General features: G+C 36.7%; 1 protein-coding gene across 4 annotated transcripts; it reads left to right on the top strand.

Annotated features, from left to right (window-relative positions):
• Positions 1–565: 565 nt before the first annotated feature.
• COMMD8 (COMM domain containing 8) lies at positions 566–21325 on the top strand. Of its 4 annotated transcripts, XR_005056098.2 has the most exons (7): positions 566–608; positions 1999–2080; positions 6227–6312; positions 7684–7936; positions 9266–9352; positions 12092–12247; positions 15780–15932. XR_005056098.2 is itself a non-coding variant. In XM_036998754.2 (6 exons), exons 1-6 carry the CDS (start codon positions 7871–7873, stop codon positions 20434–20436), a joined length of 762 nt encoding a protein of 253 aa, XP_036854649.2. In that variant the 5' UTR covers positions 7764–7870; the 3' UTR covers positions 20437–21325. The 4 variants fall into 4 exon arrangements, 2 of the variants coding, with proteins under 2 accessions (XP_036854649.2, XP_017507500.3); XR_005056099.2 differs by lacking the exon at positions 9266–9352; XM_036998754.2 differs by lacking the exons at positions 566–608; positions 1999–2080; positions 6227–6312; positions 9266–9352 and adding exons at positions 17353–17562; positions 19176–19331; positions 20416–21325 and having other exon boundaries at positions 7764–7936.
• The last annotated feature ends 362 nt before the right edge of the window (positions 21326–21687 follow it).

The raw sequence follows: 21687 nt of genomic DNA on the forward strand, positions 1-21687 counted from the left end.
GGAATGGCAACTTTCTTAAAAAGAACTATGAAAAGTTTCGATAATGATTCACAACCTTGACTACAAATTATAATAAACTGAGTAGCCTTTCAAACTGCTGTTAAAAGCATTTCTTAATTACATATTAAGCACACAAAGAAAGACAAAGGCCTTCAGTTTATTAAGTTTTTTTCACCAGAATGAAACACGACATTTATCCAAGTGACTTCTAAGAAACTTTTTCTCAGCAGCCAAACCTGAGTTTATACAGATGAGATCAAAACCATACTTACAAAGTCTTTACAAATTAGTTATTCATAACTTCTTTCAATGCAATAGAACTAATGCCAATATAACATCTAAATATTTTCTGTATGGTTGTAAGATAATAACTAAGCTCATTTGAACTTGAAGGCCCTTTCCTCTCAAGAATTTATGCAGGAATAATTTGACTATAGATTGCAAGTGAATCACTAGGCCAATCTGTACTGCAACACATCTAATCACGGTGAACAAATTAGTCAACTTTAAGTCACTGGATAACCCGAAAAGCAGGTTTGAACTAAGGAAATAGATGTGGAAAGCTACAGACAATGTCTTTTATCAACGGATGCCGTGAACTCCAAATAGTGAGTGGATATCTTTTCTAGGTTCTAGAATATTTGTCAGAAATTGAAATTATTGAAGCTAATGTTGTCAGTTCATGGGTGGTAGAAGTAGGGAGCCCCAGAACTGAGGGACAAAGAAATCATTTGAAATTAACTAGTAGGACTCAACCCATAATGATGGGGAATAGAAAATTCCAGAGTAACTCTCTCCAACAGAAGTATTTCCTAAAGCTTGATCAAGAGTCTATATGAAGTAATTGTAAGGGTATGGTTTCTACTAAAAAGGAAAATGCAAGTAACAAAGATTTTTCTTCACAGCCAAGAGGCAAAAGTGCCCTGCTCTTTAACCAGAAATATCCCTGGAATGAAAAAGAATGATTAGTTCAGCATAATTTGAAGGAAACATATTTTAGATCTATTCTATTTTCTTTCATTCAGTCTTATATTCATTGAGCATTCCTCTAATCCATAATCTGATTAACTCAAGGAACTTGAAGGTCAAGAGAGAATACCCTAAGGAGAAACAATTCTTATTTTGTCACATTCTGGTTTATCAGTCAGTCTCTTGAGAGTTCAATTTGAGTGAGCTATTATCTTCTGAGTGCAATGACAAAATAGAGTCAGGGGACCTAAAAAGCTAAGGGCCAGAACTTCCCTTGTAATAATTCTAGATTAGTATAAACCAGAGGTTTACCTAAACAGCCAGCCAGCCAGTTTTGCCTTCTTGATACTCTTGGCTATGACTTCTGGAATCACAGATTCTGATTTGACCTGATTGTGGTGGTAAATAAAAAGGGCTTGGTTGGATTACTAAACTCTCAGGTGCTCCTCTTAATGCAAACCTGAACCAATACTAATTTGAGGCAGGTACAAGATGTGAGCTGGAGTCCAGTTTTATGTTTTGCTGGTGGTAACAGTAAGCCTTGGAGCCTGATTGTTCCTCATGAAAATGTGTAAGAAAATGGTTATTAACAGTGTCTGTTAAGTCTCCTATTAGAAATTCTAAATTGTCTTTTAAGAAACATGTTTGTAGTAGAGACAACTGTGTGTTTACCAATCTTTGTTTCTTTTTCTTCTTGGACGCATAGCTTAACCATGTTTCCAAGATTCCCTTACAGTTTGATGCTGTCATGAAACTGGTTTCTGGCTGATAGAAGTGGGTAGAAGTGATATTCACCATTTCTAGGTCTGGTACATAATATCCTCCTCTGTGATCTTTCATACCCTGTATCTTTTCCTATTCAAAACTGAATGGACAGAACTCTGATGTCCTGGAGAACAGAAGAGCCACCTAACCACCTATATGTACATTAGACTGATATATAAGCAAGAAATAAGTGAATATTATGTTAAGCTACTGAAGTTTTGGTGTTGTTTTGTTAAAGCAGTTAACCTATGCTAACTGTTACAGATATTGGTACAGGAGTGGGACCGACTGCTATACCATAATCTAAAACACGTGGCTGGCTTGATGGGTGGCAGCGGGCTGAAAGGTAGGGATTCACGTTATGCAGTGCTTTTCACTATTTGGAAGCAGACTCTGTGTCAATTGAGACTGTAGCTCCAGGAAATGGGATTGGAAAACAGATTATTATCAGTGTACAATTGTTACTGGTTGCATTTAGCAAGATGCTGGAAAAGGAGATCAGTTCAGGTAAGACTTGGCTTGTTTTAAAGCAAAAATGCAAGGAATAGAGACAATTTGCCACAGCTACCATTAAAACATTTAAAAAGAAACTTGGAATAGAAACCCTAGAAATACTAAAATCAAAATCATCTGTAATCCCAAAAATGAAAGATAACCATTACTAAAATTTAGTATGTTTCTGTGCCCAGGAATTTGCACACTACACATACACACACAATACAAACCCTTGATCTGATGTACAAGTAGTTTTGAAACCTAAATTTTTTCCCAATGGTATAATGTGCACAAGTTTACATTTCATTAGTTTCAAACAAAATCATTTCTTATGGATTAATTTTATGTTGTGTCATAACTTATTCGGCCAATAACTTATTAGTAGCTATTTACTGTTATAAATAACATATCAATGAATATTCTTAGAACTAAACATATCCTTCTTACATATTTCTAGAACTGGAATTTCTGGGTCAAAGAGTATGTACGTTTTGAAGGCCTTATGTATCTATCACTTATGTATGTGTAATCACAACCCTCCAGAAAAATTTTTATTAATCCATATTGCCAAATGTGGAATATGTGGAATGCAATATGTGGAATGCCTATGTTTCAAATTTTCAGTAATGTTCTATTTTTTTTATAATTTTACCTTTTAATCTTTGCCATTAAGATCGTAAGTATAATTCCCCCTGCCCCTTACCCCCCCAAAAGCCACAGGCTTTACCAGTCTCTGGTTGTAAATCAGATCAGGTGAACTCTACTGTTGTACTTACTCTCTGTATTAGTTAAAATTAGGCTGGGTGATATTGATAAAGCCTCATGAAAGATACTTAAACAGGAGAGAAGTGCATTAATATTTCACATGATGTCCATGGAGTAGTCCTGGGCTAATGTGGTGTCAGGTATGAGCTCAACAATGTGAGGCATCTGGACTCTATTCCTATTCCTCCTCTGTACCTGACTCATGACCTCCTGGTCCAAAATGTATCATCTGAGTTCAAGGAAGCAAGATGGAGGCAGAAACAAGGAATAAAAAGGCAAATGGTACACTCGAATTCTTCCATAAGGTAAAGGTGCCTGGAAGTGCAGCATAGTACTTTCACTGTTATCCGACTCACCAGTATGTGGATACAAGACCACCCCAAATGCAAGGGAGGCTGGGAAATGTAGTCCTCTTTCCCGCAAACTTGCGCCAGGTAAAAATTTTATTAGCATGGAGAAAGGAGAATTTATTAGTTTGATAGCGCTGTCATAACAAAGTACAAACTGAGTGGCTTTTCTCACAGTTCTAGAGCCTAGAAATAAACAAGCCAGGTGTTGGTGGGGCTCCTTCTGAGACCTGTGAGAGAGAGGTCTGTTCCAGGCTTCTCTGTGTGGCTTTTCACATGTCTTCCCTCTATGGATATCTCTGTGTCCAAATTTCCCCTTCTAATAAGGGCATTCATCATACTGAATTTTGTTGCACCCTGATAACCTCAATTTAACTTGCTTATCTCTATAAAGACCCTATTTCCAAATAAGGTCATATTCTCAGGTACTGGGGTTGGGGACTTCAACATAAGATTTTTAGGGGGGACACAATTCAACTCACAACAGTGAGTGTAGATATTAGGGGACAAGTGGCAGTCTCTGCCACAATGCCCAAATTATGAAGGTTCTCAGTCTGAGCCTGAATGATTGACACAATCCAACCCTTCCCCCATCCAAATCAGTTATTTACAGTTCACTTCTCTCTTCAATTTTTCTTTATCAAGACACCTCACCAGACCCATTAGCACTGCACATGTATGTAGGGTGTGAATGGATCTCACTTTGTTCCCAGGACCCCACACTACTAGTGCCCCAAGTAATACTAATACTGAGAAAAATAATGGCTAACTTTTCTATGGGCAAACTACATCCTAGGTGCTTGTTAGTGCATATGCATTATTCCATCTGAACTTCAACTTCACTAGGTGGGCAGTGGTTTTATCCCCCTCTTCAGCAGAGGAAATTGAGGTACAGAGAATTTAACCAATTTTACCCAAGGTTGTGTGGCTGGTAAGTGGTGACACATAATGAGAACCCAGGTCTGTCTGACTCTGGAGCCTGTACTCTAACCATTACACTACACTGTTCCTCAACAAGCTTTCACTAGTGTAGCAGCTATAGCTCTTGGCTCTATCCTTTGGTCAGGGCCTAAAACCTCCAGCTGGCTTGGAGGACAGATGCCTTACCTTCTCCTAGAATCTGTATTATACTTCTACATTCTTTCTTTTTCAAGAGCACACAACCCACTATTGAGTTCCATAGATCTTAGCTCCAAAATATATTTTGAGCCTTTCCATTTGTATCTGGTTTCTGTTGCCATCACCCATCATCTAAGCCCCTAGAATTCTATAGTCTGTGGATGAAAATTAGGTCATATTAATTTTAATGCCTATATTAATTAGGATTAGTCTGGAATATCCTCTATACTGGTCCTCCCATGTTCATTCTTGCTCCTGAGCTGTTTTCCAATGTATATGTTTTGCCAGTATAACCATTTAAAAAGGAAGACAAGACATGTCAGTTGGCTGATTAAAATCTCCACATATCTCTACATTATCTCTACCACTCTCACCTTTGCTCACTACAGTGCAGCCACATGGGCCTTTAGTTATTATCTTGAATAAGGCAGGCTTTCTCCTGCTTCAGAGTCTCTACATTCTGCTAGCAAATCTCTTTTTCCAGATGTGTGCCTTTATGTCTCCTTCCCATCTTTTATGCCTTAGTATAAATGCCACTTCTTGTTAAGATTCTTCCTTGACAATCTAAAGTAGATTTCCACCGTCCCTGTATATTACATTAACCTATTTCATTTTTTTAAAGACACTTCCTGATAGCTGACATTATCTTACTTGCTTACTTGTTCATTATCTGAGTCCCTGTCATACTCAACTAGAAGGTAAATTATTGTTCACTGGTTGCAATACCAGAGCATTAGAGTACCTAATGCATGGTAAATGTTTAACTAGTAATTACTAAGGAATGAATGAATAAACAAATCTCTCAAGGCATGGTGTGCAAAACTCCTTGTTCCTTCTACTTCAAAATGAAAAAAAATCCCAATGAAATAACTTCAGAATGAAGCAAAAATTAACTGTTCCACAAACAGCCAGCTTGGATTCCCATTTCAGCCCAGCAAGAACACTTGGTGAGGTTTACCTGAGATCTTTTTTTACATTTGTCTCAACTGTGGTCACTGACATGCTGGCCTATACATTACCATATAGCAGCCTATGTTGGTTTTAGAGGCAGATCACACTCCCAAGGCAGAGACTTTCTGGAACCCACTAAACTTTGGCCAGATAACAGAAGAGGAAAGAAGGCCACTTGCAAGGGAATCTGATAATATTTTTTATGTGCCAGGATGGACCTTATTTCAAAAACTTTACATATATGAACTTATATAACAACTCTGTAAAATCTGTGCTAAAATTATAATGAGTTACAGATGAGAACCAGAGACACAGAAAGGTGAAATAGCTTGCCTAATATTACATAGATAATGATTTGCCAAGTTGGGGTTTGAACTTAAGAAATTGAGCTCCAGAGTCCATGTTTTCAACCATCTCTACAAATAAGATTTGCAAGCTTGAAACTAGAACATACCTAGTCAAAATGGGACTAGAAGGGGCAGAAATATGTTTTGAAAACCTCTTATAGTACAAACATAAGAACATTCCCCAACTAATCAAAGGAAAATATTAAGCTTGCTATCTCTCATTCTCTCAATTTGTGAACTATTTTAGAAACTATATTTATTAAAGGTTAAATTTTGTAACAACTGTATTCCAAAGGAAAAGCCAAATTCTTCTGGTACCTAGTGTTGTGTGAAAGAGAAATCAGGACCTAATTCTGTGTCCTCTGACTAAATCTTGGGCCCTGCTCAGTGTGCCTCTTTGTATTTAGGACTCTGTTGTATGACCTTCAGAGGCCGTGTCACGTCAGAATGCCTTGCTCTCCTCCCTAGGGTCAGTGAAGCACACAGACCAAGAACACCAGCTCCAGACTCAGACCAGAGACCTTGTAACTACCACCTATGTGACTTTGGACAAGGTCAGTATTACTTCACCAAGCTTGTTTCCTCATCTTTAAAAATTGGGATAATCTCCACCACACAAGATTAGTGAGCATTAATAAGGTAAAATACATAAAGTGTTTCTGAATATAGCATACAGCAGATGCTTGATAAATATTCTTTTCCCAACTGTTCCACTATTTAGGAAAAATTGATAGTAAAACTATAAAATATAAAACTTATGAAAATATGTAGTATAAACTACAAAAATTTAGTTTTCTCTCAGAAAACACACACTACCCTCAGTAAACTTACTAACAGCCATTAGGTAGGAATTCTCCAGACTCCTTGTTTATTAACTCTTACTTGGGCCCTTCTATGCACAAAGTGTCTTAAGACAATTATGTTTCATTTGTGGCAATGATTGTTGTACATACCTATCTATATTAAGCACTAGAAAGTGGTAAATATTTTAAGTGACAGTCATGAACATTCAGAGGAGACAGAAACTGCTCTCACCTCCTAGAAGTGGGACACAAGAGTGGAGAAAGGGCATTTGAGCTAAACAGTGAAGGATGTCACAAATAGGTAGTTCTCCTTTTCATAGTCCACAGACTTAAATATTTTCTCTTGAGTGATATGCTTCATCCCTTTCCATCACTTTATTATTACATTTGTGTTTGATTGTAATTTGTTTCTCCTATGTATTGTGCTTTTTTGGGTGGCAAGGACTGTCTTATCACCACTGAATTCTCCTGCACCTGATTGAAGTAACAGCTACAATAATGAGAGAAATCAAAGAAAGGCTGTTTGGATTTTAGGTTTAGTTCAATGTTAACAATGTGGCTCTAGAGTCTGAGTTTAACTTCAGGCTGTGCCTTAGGTAGTTCGGGTAAATGACTTCTGGTTTGACAGACAAAATAAAGGAGGCCAGTTAAATAGAATTTCAGAAAAACAAATTTTTTTTAGGGTAAGTATGTCTCATATAGTGTTCAGGGCACACTTACAAAAAAATATCATTCATTGTTTATCTGAAATTTTATTTTTGACTGGGCGTCTTGTATTTTTATTTACTAAATCTGACAACCTTAGCAATTTTTCCGATCTTGTTATTTGCAAATGGTTATGAACACAGTACTCTCTTCATAGGACAATCCATATGAAGAATCTCTCTCGCAGTAAACCCTTAATTAACCTCCCGAAGTACTTAACCTTCCAGGATACTTCAGTAGGAGACAAAGGTTAAACCTCGGAGAAATCAATGGCCCTGGGCGCACCCCCACACACCGTTACCCTTTTAGACGGCTTTCTAAAGAAGGCAGAGAAAGTTCAACAGAACTCTGAACAAAGTTGCAAACTGAGTTTCGCAAACTTGCCCTCAATATAATAATACATGGGTGTTTAAGCAGTGTGACACCCAGCGGAAAAGGACTTTCCGTAGAGATGGGAAGGCGCTGGCAGAGTCTCTACGCACGCGCACACAGGCTCCGGCGTTCTACGCCGGCCCGGCCACACCCGGGAGTCACGTGGGCGAGCTGTCTCACCGGAGGCGCGGCCGGGCCTCGTTACGTGACCCTGTACAGGCTGAGAACTGGGATGGAGCCGGAAGAAGGGACGCCCTTGTGGCGGCTGCAGAAGCTTCCAGCCGAGCGGGGCCTGCAGGTGAGGAGGGCGGCAGCGGCCGTGCGGAGTCGGGGCCTCCAGACGGCCGGACGTGCAGGTTGGGCCCGGTCCCACCCAGCTCGTTCTGGTTGCTCAGGGAAGTGGGGGGAAGGGACGTGATTTCGGGGGGCAGACCCCCTCCTCACCCTGACAAGTTAGGGGGCCGAGGCTTGGGGTGCCCCCTCCGCACCCTGACTTTGAGTCGCTCCTCAGGTGTCTTGCGCACAGACACGCCCGCCCCCGAGTGAGCACCGCCCCTCCGCTCCCACGCGCGGCCCGGAACCAGTGACTCTGGGCTGGGGAGCGGAGACCCCATGTAGTTTTTGAAAGCTTACGGCGTGGTTTGCAGCGTCTCATTTATATTTCATTCATTCACACAGCACACACCTCCCTAACTCTGCCTAGGCACCTGGCACAGTGCTTAGGAGCTTCTGTACCTCGGTGACCTAGAGAAGAATACTCTGCCCCCTTGAGGGAGACAGATAAAAACTAGTAAGTGCTGTCAATAACTGGGTGACTTATTTAGGAGGGATGGCCCAACGTGGCCTTTTCTCAAGAGGTGCCATATACCTTGGCACCTCGAGTCTGAAAAGACAGTCTGAAAGGAGAACCGAGTTATCCAGTAATAAGCTTGTGGGACGGGTAGCAACTAGATTTGAAGGAACAAAGGAAGACTTTCCAGAGTAGGAACATCTAGATTTCTACTTGAGCCTGAACGATGAATACGAACCAAACAGGCTGGAGGGGAGAGAGTGTTACAGGTAGAGATGTAGCAGCTACAAAGGCTAGAAGAAGAGAGCCAGGCCCCAGGGGCTTTGAAAACCTGCTATAATTCTTAGAGGCTGAAATTCAAAGTGAGGAGCAGAGCAGGGAGATTAAGGCTAGCCAGCTGGGCAGGAGTCAGGTGGCTTGAGTCTTTATATGTCATGCTCCTTCTCTGTTTAACCACAGGCACTGGAAGTTTAAATAATTATTTTGGCAGCAGCAAAATTTTAGTGAGTTTGAAAGATGTAATGTGGAGACAGTAAGGACATATAGCAGTATCTTGACTAAACTGAAAATAAGAAAATCCAGTGGTTACTATAAGAGGAAAATCTGACTGAGAAGTGTGTTCACCCCCTGTCCTCCACCCCTTGAACTTTCAAGCAAAGCCTAGTGCCCTAAGTACTAGATATGAAGGAAATTTGCCTACTCCTTAAAGAAAACAGTATATGCAAAACTGAGCTTCAGTGCTAGGGAGCTGGGGTGCTTTTTAGACTTCATACTACTAACACATTGTATTGTAATTAATATGTTAATATTTTTATTCCCTTCTCCTCTGACCCCCAGCAATGCAGGCCTCAATAAGTATTCCTGAAAAACAACTTAACTGGCTTGCTTGCCACTGGTCTGCCTCTTATTCTGAGCTCTGTCAAGGTAGATACTTTGTTTTATGTCCCCCGTTCTTGAGAGTTGCATATGATGTTAGGTTCCTAACCAGTGTTTGTTGCAGGAAGGAAGGAATGCATACCAAACCTAGTTTTGTCACTGGGGCAATTACCTGGATCTCAGGCTTTGATGGGCTAGCCTTCAGTGTCAGTGATAGGCAGCTTTGAGTAAGTCCCAAATGGGTGAAGGGTTGGGGTGGGGGCTTGGCCTACATAATATCATAGAGGGGTATGTGATAGACAAGTTTTATAAGTCCCATATTTTGGCCTTCCTTTTTCCTCTGTTCCATTTACAATGGTGAATATGTGGTGGAGATAGAAGGGAATTAACTTAATTCCTACTAGGATCAAAAACAACCATCTTAATTCCTTTCTCTGATTTTACAAGGAGGAAACTAAAATGTCTGCACCAGGTTTAAGAACTTGTTCAAGGTTGTCAAACTAGTAAGTGGCAAAGCTGGAACATATGCTCAGATCTACTGACTGAGAGTCTTTGCTCCTGTCATCATTCTACTTACTTCTTAGATGAGAAGCTTAGATATATCACAGACACCTCAAATTCAGTATGCCCTTGGTTGAATTCCTGTCTTTCCTCCTGAATTACTCCTCCTGTGGGTGTAGCCTCATTTTTAGTTTGTGGCACCACCATTTACCCAGTCACTCAACCTAAAATTCTGAGTAGTCTCCTGGTTCCTCCTTCTTTTCACATCGACTGCTTCCATTTTGAGTATCCTTAACAATTTAGACCTCCATGATCTCCTGCTGGTAAACTGAAGAGGGGGAGCCCTGGTGTCATCATCTCTCTTTCCCTTTTCCCTCCTTACATCTCCCAACCTGTTGTCAAATTTATGGAAAAATAATGCATTTATGTGAATTGATTGCTTCCCTATTGAAACAATTAAAGAACAGATTAAAGTCTAGACTCTCTTGCACTGTATACAAGCCCCTTTATGGTTTGGCCTCTACCCATCTCTCCAGTCTTGTAGCCTGTCATCCTCCAGACTGAGTTGTGTCATTTTACACTTTTCTCCTATGCATATGCAGTTGTGACTGGAAATGCTCTTCTGTTTGAACAGCCACTGCTTCTTTTCCCTGCTTCCTCCCTATGCTCCTGTGTACCTTCTGTAAAGTGGTATTAGAGCTCCTGTCATTCTAAATTGCATTTACTTATGTATTTGCCTTTCTGTACCAGACTAAAGCTCTTATATGATGGAACCTTACCTGATTTGTCTGCAGTTGCCTCATCTGTAAAATGGGGATAACAATACTTACCTCATAGGGTTGTAGTAAGGATCAGCACAGTGCTTGGTACACAGTTAGGGGTCCATAAATGGTAACTATTGTAGTTATTTCTTCTTTGTATTTCCATTAGCTTGTTTACCAACGAATGAAGTACTCATTATGCACTTGAGAATGAATAAAAAACATTTATGTTCCAAAAGATAGCACTTTTATTTTTTAGTTTGAGTTCTGGGTTTTGCTGTAGCATAGGGGCAGTCTGGGATAAGATGGAATATGTATAGAAAACTTTGAATGAATTTCAAACTGACAGTGTTGGTTAATTTATGGTAAATAAAAATCCTGTTCATATAGCTCATTAGCCATTGTTTGGAAGTGGGGTTACCAATTGCTCATGTCTGTTCTGGTACATGTGGCATTATAGAGGAGGAGCTGTTGCTTAAAATGGAATGGAATATGGCCCAGGGGAAGAGATTTGGAAGACTTGCTGCTTATATGCATTTCCAAGTTGTTTGGGTTGAAATGCTCTTACAAGACACAGATATCCCCTGAGAGACAACCATATTAATTCTTTGCCTATGATAGTGCCAGATAGTAGGCATTCTGTCAGTATCTATTAAAGGCGTGGGACCTAGCAGCAGCCACAGTAGCAATAGCAATTGTATTAATAATAAGAAAGGTAACAGTGGATAGCAATGTTTAAGTGCTTTGTACGTGCCAGGAATGTGCCAAGTGATTTGCATGTATTTTTATTCAATCCTTATTTAATTCAATCTTATTAAATTCTTATTTAATCCTTCTTTCTTAAATATTATGGGGGTAGATGATATCCTGATTTTACACATGAGGAAACTGAGGTGCAGACCTTCTAAATTACTTGATAATTCTAGGTAAGGAGTGGAACTAGGATTTAAACTAGCTAGTTTCATTAAAGAATCCAGCCTTGATCACTGTGTTCAGTTATATATATGTTAGGAGTTCCATTGTTGATATTAAGGTAGGGTAGAGATAAGAGAATGTAAGAAAGGAAAACAAAGGTACTGAGGACTTTCTTGGAGTGGATCAAAAAAACTAAGCATAAATGTTGTGAAATGGAGGCAAAGCAAAATGAGGTTTATAGATGTACAGTAAAAGACTGACCTAAAAGTCATAACTTCTCCTTTGGTTATTCATGTAAATATGATGTTCTAAGGAATCCCAAGGTGAAACTTTAATATTTACCATCTTCCTTTTAGGAATATTGGAGAAACAACTGTGTCTCTATAAAATTATTTTAGCTTTGAATGTGGGCAAAATTCTAGAAAGTCTAGGGTTAATATGGAGCTTTAATTTTTAACTAAGAATATTGTTAAAAGTAGTTATATTTTAACCCCAGCTGCTCTTACAGATAACATTAATTTCTTCCAACACCATTTGTTTGCTACAAAGAAGGTAAATCTGTTTTATAATTTTATTTACAATTACATTTATTTCCTTTTTTTTCCTCCAGCTTCTTCACAAAATAATTGATGGCCTTTGTGGCCAAGCTTATCCTCTCTACCAGGATTATCACAGTGTTTGGGATTCAGCCGAATGGAATCATGTTCTAGAAGATATTACCAAATTTTTCAAAGCTGTAGTTGGTAAAAATTTATCCGATGAAGAGGTAACTGCACTCCAAATTTCTGTACCTTATAATAAAAAAATAAGTAATTAGCTGTTCAGATCTATTAAATCTACTTATTGAAAATTTAATTAAAATTTATTAAATTACAATTATTGCGATTTTTTTTATGGAGCAGTGTGTTTTAGATTTACCAGTGTTGACAAATGTAGATCTGGTTAATGTATTTAAACCCCTCATAGTATTTGATGGTGGGAATTTATAGGATTTATTTTTCTGTTCCCCTACTGATAAACAGGTCATTGCCTCTTTCATTATTACCAGTAGTGCTGCTTTAAACATTTTGTTCCTGTCTCTTTGTTTATAGATAGGTCAGCTTTTCTAGGATAGACATCTTGGAAGTGAAATTGCTGGGTTATGGGCATCTTTCCATTGAATTGTATTTGTATTTTTTGTCAGAAATCATTTGGGCGTGTTTGGGTAGGTTGTGCATTTTTTTATGTAGTTATGTTTGTTATTTTGATTTTGATGATATTCTGTATGTGAGTTCTTTATTAGATATATGTATTTTAAATATCTTCTGTTATGTTTGCAGTTTTGCTCTTAGTGGCATCTTTTCGTGAACAGAAATTCTGAATTTTTGTCAAGTCTAGTTTGTCAGTTATTTCTGTTTAATAATATTTGGCTACAGTCATGAAGATGTTTTTGTTTTCTTATAGGAGCTCTCACTTTTATTAAAGCTCTCACATTTATGTTAGTGATGCATTTTTAAGTTAATATTTTTGTGTTGAAATTTTTCCACATTACTATCCAGTTGACCCAGCACCATCCTTGCCCCATAGAATTGCTGTACAGCCTTTGTTGTAAATCAGGTGACCATATATGTTTGGGTCTGTATCTGAAGTCGGTATTCTACTCCATTAATCATTAATCTATTTGTTTTTATTTGCCAATACTGTGCAGTCTTAATTACTGTGGAATTAAAGCTATATTACATTAAATCTTTTTTCTTCTGATACCTTCTCATATATTATTGAAGTATATTTGGCATGCAATATTGGTTTCAAGTATACAACACAGTAATTCAACAGTTGTCTACATTATTAAATGCTCACTCCAACATTTAAGTCTTGATACCTGGTAGTAGAAGACCTTCAGCTTCGTGCTTCTTCAAGATTGCTTTGGCTATACTAGGTCCTCTTTATTTTCATGTACATTTTAACATTAGCTTGTCATTTAACCAAAAACCTGTTGGGATTTTGATGACGAGTATTAGTCATCTTAGGCTGCCATAACAAAATACCATAGACTGGGCAGCTTAAACAATAAAAATTTGTTTCTCACAATTCTAGAAGCTGGGGAATCCACTATCAAGGTGCTGAGTGATTTGGTTCCAGGTAGAGGGCTCTTTTCCTGGCTGCAGACTTCCTTCTTGTGTTTCCTACATGGTGAAGGGAGATAGAAGCAAGCACTCTGGTGTCTCTTTGTATAAGGGCACTAATCCCTTTGCAAAGGCCTGATCTCATGACCCATTAAACCTAATTACCTTCCAAAGTCTCCACCTCCAGATATCACATTGGGGGATAGGGTTTTAACATTTCAATTTTGAGGGGGACTAAGTTCCTACCATAGAGATTGCACTGAATCTCTAGATCATTTGAGGCAAAATTTATGTTTTAACAATACTGAGCCTTCCAATCCATGAACATAGTATAACCTCCTATTTATTTGCACTACCTTCAATTTCTCTCAACTATTTTGTAGTTTTCAGTGTAAGGGTCTTACAAATATTTTGTTAGATTTATTTCTAAGCAGTTGGTGTTTTTGATATTCTTTAATTTTGTTCTCTATTTATTGCTAGCATGTAGAAGCAGTTAATTTTTTTAAATTGAAATATCGTTGATATGCAATTTTATATTGGTTTCAAATATATAACCCAGTTGTTCAGCAGTTACCCATATTATTAAATCCTCATCTCCACTAGTGTGGTTACTATCTACCAACATAGAAAGATGTTACAGACTCACTGACTATATTCTCCATGCTGTACTACTATCCCTGTAGCCAGCTTATGTTATGATTGAGAATTTCTGTGCCCCTTTATCCCCCCTTTCCCACTTACCTGTCCCACTCCCCCCCCATAGTTAATTCTTATATACTAACCCTAGTATCCAGTGATTTAAAAAATTTATTTAATGGCTTGTGAAATTTTTTTGGATTTTTTTTGTATGCAATCATTTCTTAAATTTTAATATCTTATATTTCTTTTTCTTTCCTTATTACACTAGCTAACATCCTTAGGACAGTGTTGGAAAAAAAAAAGCAGTGTCTTATTCTTGACCTTAGTGAGAATGTATTCATTGTTTTACCATTTAGTATCCTAGCTGTATGATTTTACAGATATCCATTTATCAGATTAATGAAGTTGCTATAGTTTCACCTTTCCTGAGAATCTTTATTATTAATGAATAGTGAATCTTAACAAAAATTTTTCCCTTAATTTATTGTTTTTTTCCTATGTTTTGTAAATGTGTTTTGCACTGATTTTTAAATGTTAAAACTCACTTGCATTGCTAAAAATAAACCCTCCTTGGTATGACATACTTTTTAATGTATCTCTTGATTTGATTTACCAATATTTCATTTAGGATTTTTGTGTCTAAATCTGAGTGATATTGGCCGATAGTTTTTCTTTCCTATAATCCTTATCATAGTGTCAAGTTTTATTCTGGTCTCATGAAATGAATTTGGAAGTATTTTTTTTCCTTTTCCTGTTCTGGATGCATTTATGCAATATTGATTTTCTTTTTTTTACTTAGAATTATGTTACTATGTTGCTTAATTTTCAAATATTTAGAAATTTTTTATCAGTTGTGATTTAATTATACAATAGTTAAAAATTATAAGTAGGATAATTACAGTCTTTTGAAAGATGTGATTTGCTACATATCTCATATGGTTCATTTTGGGGAATGTTTCATATACATTTGAAAATACATATTCTACAGTTGTATTGATTTGGTTAAAGAAAGATGGTGTTTTTCAGTTCTATAACTTTAGTGATTTTTTTTCTTTTTTCTGTCAGTTATAGAGAGGTGCGTAAACATTTCTGCTTATAAATATGGATTATCCATTTCTCTTTTTAATTTGGCCAAGTTTTGCTGCCTTATATATTTTAAATCTGTGTTGTTTGGGGTGCACAAATTTATGATTGTTATATCTTTCTGTTGAATGGTCCTTTTTTTCTCTATTTCTTGTAATACTTCTTGCCTTATGGGCCACACTGTCTGATATATTAATGTAGCTGTAACAGCTTTAGTGGTCAACAGATGTATTCACTTCATCAGTCAGCTCTTTTCCTTTACTTTCTGATTTGCAAAAATATGTTAAGACCGCTTATTTGCTAGTTATGCATTCTCATCTTATTCTTTTCATTGTTACAGAAGTGTTTCTTTGTTTTTGCTTGTGTTTTCTTTTACTGTCATTTTGAAGGGCATGTGAAAGAGGAGTGGAGCTATATAATTTAAACAAAAAGGCCCTTTCTCTTATTTTCTGTTTATTTTTATTTTTATAGGTATTTCAGCAGTTGAACCAGTTGAATTCACTTCATCAAGAAGCTGTCATGAAATGCTTGAAAAGTAGGAAAGATGAAATCAAGAAGACTCTTTTAGAAGAAATAGTTGATATTTCTTCTGCCCAGCTACAGGATTTTGACTGGCAGTTAAAGGTGAGAATTTATGAGCAAGTATGTTTTTTATTTAATTTTTTGAATATAAAGATTTATTCTTTTTCATAATGTACATCTAAAATTTCTGTTATTCTGAGAATACATTGTCCCCAAAGAATAGCAAAGATAATTAAAATTGCATCTTTTGCATTAACTTGGGCATAAGTACACTAACATTACACTGATAATAAATTTAAGTAAGCAGAGCTGTAAGTCTTTAAATATGTTAAGTAGTAGAGCAGTATATATTCAACATATATTTTTGGCTAGAACTTTCTAGACCTTGTAATCTTCCCAAGATTGGCAAATGTGATTCTACTTCCAAGAGGAAAATCTATAATGTGTTATTAAAAGAGCACTTAAAAACACTTTGAAGAAAGAGTCATGATTGTAGAGTTCATAAAGAACAATGTCAGACTAATTTTCTCTCCTCTATAGGGTACCTACCTAGGTGAGGAGAAAACAGATATATTGTGTTTCTGCATTTCAGCATGACCCTGGATAAAGTGCCTCAGATTGTCTTTGTGGATAAAGTGGAGAAAAGTATGGAAAAATAAGTTAGATGGGATCATAGCTGGATTAATAACCAAAGCCAGATGAATTTGTATGAGCCAGGAAAGTGGTCTCTGTGATTCAGGTCTTTGCCCAATCATCTAAAATATTTTTGTCAGTATTATGCTTATCATATCTGAGGGTCACACAAAATTAGAGATACATTAAATAATATAATGCAGTGAAAGTTTAAAATTGTTTTACAGCAAGTTACAGTGATGAACCAAATGAAGCAAACTAAACTAAGGAGAGATAACTGAAGAAAACTTTAAAAAAACTATTTTACCAAAAAATAAAGCCAGTCATATTACATAAATGATACGAGAGACATGCTAAAAGTAACACATATGAGAAACATTTAGTTGTTTTGATTTGCCAGGTGTGGCTTGAGTCAGCAGCATGATGATACAGTCTTAGGTTTTCTTGGTAGAAGTGCAGTGTTTCAAGTAATGAGTAGTTCTGATTATGTTTTTCACCATTAAAACTTTTTACTTAGTTCAACCAGTTTAGTAACTTTAGTTCTGGCTGCAAAATTTAAGGATATTTAAGCAAATTGGAGCCTAACTAGAAAAGAATGAATAGAATTTAAAATCATGATACATGAAATTCCTTTGAAACACTTGAGATCATGTACCCGGAAAAGAAAAAAGTTAGTAGAAAAATGACAGTTACTTTTTTAAGGACTGAAAGTCACACAGATGAGGGAATAGATTTATATTCTGTAGCTTTAGAGGCTAAGACAAAGGCTAAGGTCTAAGGTATATGACTTGCAACAAGATGGGTTCAAATGCAGCCTCGGGAAGAATCTTTCAATAACTATTGGTATCTGAACATTATTATTATTTTTTCTTTCTGTTTTTGAAAGTAGAGCTTTATTGGAACATGGAACACAGTCACACTCATTGACGTGTGCTCTTGCACTATGATGGCAGAGTGTGATAGCTGTGACAGTGACCAACTGGCACACACAACCTGCTCCAGGCAGGAGAAGGGAGAGGCCAAAGAAGGGCAGCTCAGTTCCAGCTGGATCAATTACCCCAAACCAGTGCCAACCAGTTCTGTCTGCAGCTATATTGAGGTTGTGCCAGTCCATTTTCCTCCATGACCCATCCAGTGCTGCCACCAACTGCTACCTTTTATTAATGTCTCCTGATCTGGGCAAACCCAAAATCCATTATCCAAACTCTGAGGTCCTCTCACCTCTCAGCTCTGCTCCTCTCTTTGTCTTGTCCATCTCAGCTGCCAGCAACTTGAGCCTTTTTTTTTTTTAGTGAGTATTTTTATTAATTTTTCTTTTTTAAATTTTGGTATCATTAATATACAATCACATGAACAACATTGTGGTTACTAGATTCCCCCCATTATCAAGTCCCCACTACATACCCCATTACAATCACTGTCCAGCAGCATAGTAAGATGCTATAGAGTCACTACTTGTCTTCTCTGTGATATACTGCCTTCCCTGTGTCCTCTCCTACATTATGTGTGCTAATTGTAATGCCCCTTATTCCCCTTATCCCTCCCTTCTCACCCACCCTCCCCAGTCCCTTTTCCTTTGGTAACTGCTAGTCCCTTCTTGGGTTCTGTGAGTCTGCTGCTGTTTTGTTCCTTCAGTTTTTGCTTTGTTGTTATACTCCATAGATGAGTGAAATCATTTGGTACTTGTCTTTCTCCACCTGGCTTATTTCACTGAGCATAATACCCTCTAGCTCCATCCATGTTGTTGCAAATGGTAGGATTTGTTTTCTTCATCTGAACATTATTTAAACCTTTTCTTGAGGTGGCACATTCATCATAGGAAGTGTTCAAGCATAGATTGAGAAACCATTATTGGAAATACTGCAGAGAACTATCCATAAGGTAGACAATATTCGATACTTCCAAATCTTATATAGTATGAATCCTGTTTTTTGAGAGAGAATGGAGGAGGTATGTGAGGACTCGATTCTATGGCATATGTCCCATAAGGAATTTCCTTTGAGATTGGTTGTTAGGGAAGGAGTCCTTTACCATTGTGCAGGTAAATTTTTGCAAGTGGTAGGGCTCCAAGATTCAGTGATTGTGGAGTTTTCTAGCTCAGATTCTAGGAAAATTGAGTTTTCTTTTGCCGTGAAGCTATGGTGCTTGCTTCAAAAAGTGTTAGTATCATAAATGTTTATTTATTTTATTGCCTCTGGGATACTCTCTTCAGACAGAAAGTTGGAAGTAAGATAAATGTGTTAAGTGTTTTTGTTGAAGGGTTCTAATTGAAGGTGGTATCTTAATAATGTGTTTACCAATAGTTTAGTAGGAAGCTACCTGATCGTGAACTAAGTATCTTAAGTGCTGACAGTTTACCAATGTTTTTAAATTTAATCTTATACATAGACTTTTATCTTCTTGTTATCTTTGTACTTCTTTAGGAATTCTCTGTTTCTGGGTACATTGGACCTATTCAGTACTTCTCAGCTGTATCTCCACTCTAGATTTTTGCTTCTGTCACAAAATGTCCTTTTATTCATTCTCCTTTCTCTTTCTATTTTTTAAATACGTGCTGGTTTGGCATGGGTTTTTATTTCTTCCATCTTTCCCTGTACTTGAAAGCAAACAGGAGCACTCTTTTTTTTAAATGTATTGTTAAAAAGCTGTGATACACATTTAACACAGTCCTTTTTACTACTTATTAATTGCTATTTTCCTGATTTTAAACAGCTTGCACTTTCTAGTGACAAGATTGCTACACTACAAATGCCACTTTTAAACCTTCACCTGGATGTAAAAGAAAATGGTGAAGTCAAACCATATTCTATTGAAATGAATAAAGAAGAGCTGCAGAATCTAATAAATTCCTTGGAAGCAGCTAATAAGGTATTTTAAATTTTTTTCATGCTTTAAAATATTTAAGTTTTGATCGATACCTTTAGAGCAATAGAAGAAAAACTCGTAATTCATTTCTGATATTTCTCTTGTTCCTAATGTTTTATGTCAAACCCAGAAAATGCTTTGTTGATATGTTCTGCATCTCTTACTTTAGATACTAATTATAGCTTATAGTTTTAATTAGTTTTGAGCATAATTTATCAAGTGGTTATTTTTGAAAGAGTAATAGTACTGTTTTAACAGGTATATTTGGTGTTTTGGTTTGCTCTAGTGCTCATTAGTGATAAAAATAAAATTTTTACCTTGGGGCTATGAAATTAGTTGACTCTAAAGAGTTTTTATGATTTAAAATAGTTATAGTCTTGAAGAAAAGAGTGTTTCATTTAACTAGACAAATAAACTTGCTTTTATAATCCTATAAGTAGAGGGGATAAAATAAGACTTGTGGTTATTATGACAAAAGCAAGTTGAGACAAGATAGAACTAATGAATGAATGAAAACTTTACATGTACAGAGGAATGGCTAAATAACAGTATGTTTTATTAAGGGGAAATGTATTTAAACAGTAGAAACTGTGGCTGTGAGAAAGAAAGAAAAACAATGATCTTTGTATATGTAAGTTCCTTTCATTGTTGCTGAGCATTTTCTCTAGTGCTCTAGTCTCAGTGATTAAAGTCAGTTATTCTTACCAACTTCTTTTGCCATGGACCAGTCTTCTTGGCCCAGTCTTTTTCAAACTTGGTATGCTTCTGCTTCCCTCCATACTCTGCAATTAGCCATTTTGTGCCTTCCTGACCAGTTCACATGGCCACTGACCACACTGGGAGCCTGCTTACCTTTGGATGGGGCTAGATGTCTGCAGGAGTGTATGTCAGGCCTGGGAGAAATGTGAGATGATTCTGAACTTTAGATGCTGGCAGGCACACGTGCCATTGGTTACTGTGCATCGTACTTGCTTAATTTCAGTTCACCATGCCCTTCTTTAAAGATTTCATAGCATTTCATTTAGCAGGTACTGACATCATTCTGGTTTAACATGATTTCCCGCCCCTCCCAACTTTGTGTTTTAAGGTGGTACGGCAGTTGAAATAACTGGATATGATGAATACCAACACTGTCAGATCCCATTGCTACAACTGATATGCCGGAGTGAATATTGTGTGTTCAGAAAACCTGCAATATAGTGACTCTTACGCCAAGCTGAGAAAGCAGCAGTGTTGAGATTACAAAGATAAAAATGTATCAACTTCCCTAAAGAACAGGAAATTACATGGTTCATGGGAAATGCATAAAAAAATGAAAGATGAAAAAGCTATAATAGCAGTTTATATTTTCATAATGGTCATTTTGCCTCTTTTATTAAATATTTGAGAAATCTTTATAGATACACAGTTTTATTGAAAATTTAAAATAGGCTCCAAAGTAAAGTAAACATATAAAGCACAAATATACTTGAATGTTGCTTAAAGAAGTATATGAATAGCAAGGATGTGTATTATGGATAGATATGATTAATTTGTTATATTTAAAAAATAGCTTTTAAAGAATGTATAAGCTGCATTATATAACTCAGGAGATTCCACATTGTTCTCGTATTTCAAAGGAAAGATTATAAAATGTTAAAATTTCTTAGAGAAAGAAGTTCTTCAGACATGAACAAGAAAAAATACATCTGTGTGAACAGTTGAGTTTATGAATTCTAGAGACAAATCTTTTACTAGAACACAGGAAAAAGAAAATACACTGTTATTTCTGCATTTCTGTATCTGATTGGGACGGTTTGCTCTGATGAAAAGAATAGATGTCATTATATAGTATATATATAACTATTCAATTATTAGCTATGATTATATATAGGTCCAGTTTTGTTATAAAACTCCTAATATTGAATTTAACAGTTTTGGATGTTAACAACCATTGGAAAACACCATTTTTAATTTGGCTTAACAAACACTATGAACAAATAAAAAGTGGCATTTTATTTTTATGTATTGTTTTATTTCAAATGACTGTCTCCGTGATGCAATAGTACATGACTAATTGGCTCCTGCTGTTTGCAAGCTGTATAGCTCATTAGAGCATTAGACCATTATCTGAGGTATCCAGAGCAATCATACACATGAGAATAGGCTTGGAGAGGTTGATAGATATCTGAGTATGATCTAGACGGTGCTGCTCAAAAGGTGTCTGTAGAATAATGCCTACTATGAACTGTTTTATACAGGTCAGTAATTAGATGAGGAGCTTGTGCCAGAATGTTCAGTAATATACTGCTTTCTTCATTGAAATACTGGTTATGAAAAAACAAATCAGCTGAGGTAGCTGATATACTTTATTGTGCAA

This window comes from Manis javanica, chromosome 5 (genome assembly GCF_040802235.1).
Source record: "Manis javanica isolate MJ-LG chromosome 5, MJ_LKY, whole genome shotgun sequence".
Taxonomy (NCBI): domain Eukaryota; kingdom Metazoa; phylum Chordata; class Mammalia; order Pholidota; family Manidae; genus Manis; species Manis javanica.

What these genes read in the sequence shown, in the direction of transcription:
- COMMD8 (XM_036998754.2), top strand. Translation starts at nt 7,871, where the DNA reads ATGGAGCCGGAAGAAGGGACGCCCTTGTGGCGGCTGCAGAAGCTTCCA. An exon ending in ATTTTGACTGGCAGTTAAAG is followed by an intron (nt 15,933 to 17,352) that starts GTGAGAATTTAT and finishes TTTTGAAAGTAG; the next exon opens with AGCTTTATTGGAACATGGAA. An exon ending in CCTTGGAAGCAGCTAATAAG is followed by an intron (nt 19,332 to 20,415) that starts GTATTTTAAATT and finishes TTGTGTTTTAAG; the next exon opens with GTGGTACGGCAGTTGAAATA.